This window comes from Squalius cephalus (genome assembly GCF_949319135.1).
Source record: "Squalius cephalus genome assembly, chromosome: 4".
In the NCBI taxonomy this organism is placed as follows: domain Eukaryota; kingdom Metazoa; phylum Chordata; class Actinopteri; order Cypriniformes; family Leuciscidae; genus Squalius; species Squalius cephalus.
The window spans coordinates 55396902-55399336 of record NC_137125.1 but is presented as its reverse complement, the minus strand read 5'-3'; the positions used below and the strand labels follow the sequence as shown (position 1 = coordinate 55399336).

The 2435-nt window shown below is 42.3% G+C and overlaps 1 protein-coding gene across 1 annotated transcript in view; it reads right to left on the bottom strand.

The window, feature by feature from the left end:
• Window positions 1–1859: 1859 nt before the first annotated feature.
• lrig3 (leucine-rich repeats and immunoglobulin-like domains 3) overlaps window positions 1860–2435 on the bottom strand; it is a 34641-nt gene continuing 34065 nt past the window's right edge. Inside the window, exon 19 of the mRNA XM_079868745.1 lies at window positions 1860–2435. This exon is cut by the window's right edge and continues 77 nt beyond it. Within this exon, the coding sequence (XP_079724871.1) occupies window positions 2361–2435 (75 nt within the window). The 3' untranslated portion in view covers window positions 1860–2360.

The window sequence follows — 2435 nt, the reverse complement described above, 5'->3', positions numbered from 1 at the left end:
GCATGAGGAATACATTTACTCTGCTTAGTCACAGGATGGGAGGTGAATGCTGTGTGTGTGAGAGTGTGTGTGTGTGTGAGAGTGTGTGTGTGAGAGTGTGTGTGTGTGTGTGTGAGAGTGAGTGAGTGAGTGAGTGAGTGAGTGAGTGAGTGAGTGAGTGAGTGTGTGTGTCTGTGTGTGTGTGTGTGTGTGTGTGTGTGTGTGAGAGAGTATGTGAGTATGAGTGAGTGAGTGAGTGAGTGTGTGTGTGTGTGTGTGTGTGTGTGTGTGTGAGTGTGTGTGTGAGAGTGTGTGTGTGAGAGTGTGTGTGTGAGAGTGTGTGTGTGTGTGTGTGTGTGTGTGTGTGTGTGTGAGAGTGAGTGAGTGAGTGAGTGTGTGTGTCTGTGTGTGTGTGTGTGTGTGTGTGTGTGTGTGTGTGTGAGAGAGTATGTGAGTATGAGTGAGTGAGTGAGTGAGTGAGTGAGTGAGTGAGTGAGTGTGTGTGTGTGTGTGTGTGTGTGTGTGTGTGTGTGTGTGTGTGTAGCAGATCTGAGGTCAGCGGCTCCGGGTCACACTCTCACACACACACTGTCACACACTCACTCACTCTCTCTCACACACACACACACACACACACTCCACTCTGCTGGTGGTCCGAGAAATAGTTGATTTCCGGTCTAGTTTTACTGGAGCCGAAAGCAAAGTGGGGGAATAACTTTGGAATTCCAGTTGTTCTCTCGTTTTCCCTCTTCTGCCAGGAAACTCTCTGTTGGCGGCAGCTTAAAAGAAACGCTTCGAGGCACTTCTGAGTTTAACAGGTTTAAACACCAGCTGCACGAAAACACAGGAGAATGAGCAGCAATAAATACATCACACACACCAGATCAACTCTCCATGCTTGAGCCCTAATCCTGACCAGATCAGTGTGTGAATCTGACGTTTTGTGTGTGTGTGTGTGTGTGTGTGTGTGAGTGTGAGAGAGAGAGAGAGAGAGAGAGAGAGAGAGAGAGAGAGAGAGAGAGAGAGAGAGAGAGAGGATAAAGATCACGCGTATAGCAGCTCATGGGAGTGTGTTTATTGCGTACTAGTTTGTGCAAACATGTGCTTTAATCAAAGCAGAATCATCATCATCAACACACCTGGATCCGAGGAGAATACACACATTAACCTGCGCTGTTCCTCGGGACACACACTCCTTACTCCTTACACACACTCCTCCCATCCTCCTGCTGATTCTCCATATATATCCCACATTTACTACGGAGGCCCTAAAGGGACACGCTGACGGAAAACACACGAGGCGTTATGGTAACACTTTACAGTGAGGTTCATTAGTTAACATGAACAATACTTCAGCGTTTATTAATCATAGTTAATATTAATTCAACATTTACTAATACATTATTAAAATCAAAGGTTGCATTTGTTAACTTTAGTTAATGTGAACTAACATGAACAATAAACAGCTGGATTATTATTAACTAACATCAACAAAGATTAATAAATACTGAAACAAATGTATTGCTCATGGTTAGATCATGTTAGTTGATGCATTAAAGAGCTGGTGTAATTCACAAGATGTAGAATAAGTCTCTGATGTCCAGAGTGTGTGTCTGAAGTTTTAGCTCTAAATACCACACAGATATTTTTATATAACATGTTAAAAATTTTGAGGGTGAACAAAAACGTGTTGTTTTTTTGTCTGTCCCTTTAAATGCAAATGAGCTGCTGCTCCCGGCACAGGAGCTTCACTTTATGTGTGTGTGTGTGTGTATTTATATGTGTATGTATATTTATGTAGCTGATGTGTAGTTATCTTCTAGTGACTGATTAGCATATTCTGTCATGATAATCTATATATCGTGTTCCCAGGGGCGGGGTTTATGTAAATTCTGGTTAGTGATGTCACCAACATTGTAGTCTCTACCAGCCGTTTGTTGTAGTCCTTAAAAAGCGATTTCTGTAAAAGTAAATATCTCCCTTTGCTTTGAACTTTGAGCGTCGTAACTTTGCAGATGTTGTTTATGATCAAACAGCAACATTACACACTAACTAAAGTTAGAGAAGTCGAATCATGATCATCCACCCCTTTAACTAATGTTAACTAATGTTAACTAATGAACCTTAGTGTGAAGTGTCACCAACGTTTTTTCCATCATCATGTCCCTTTAGGGTCTCCGTACATTTACAGAAAAAAAAAAAAGAAAGAAAAAAAATAGAGTAGGAAAAATAATTAATTTACAAAATATAGTTTTGTATAAAATGCATCTTTCTGTACAAACGTGTCATCATTTACATTCAGCCGTAGCTCTTCCTGAGGTAGAACGTGTCTAGGTTTCGCTCGTCCTGGTTGGAGGAACGTAAAGTCACATGACGTGCCGCTACGAGGCGGGAAAGATTGTCCTGTTGTCGAAGGGTGTCTCGTACACGTCGAGGTCCGGGTGAGTCCCGGCGGG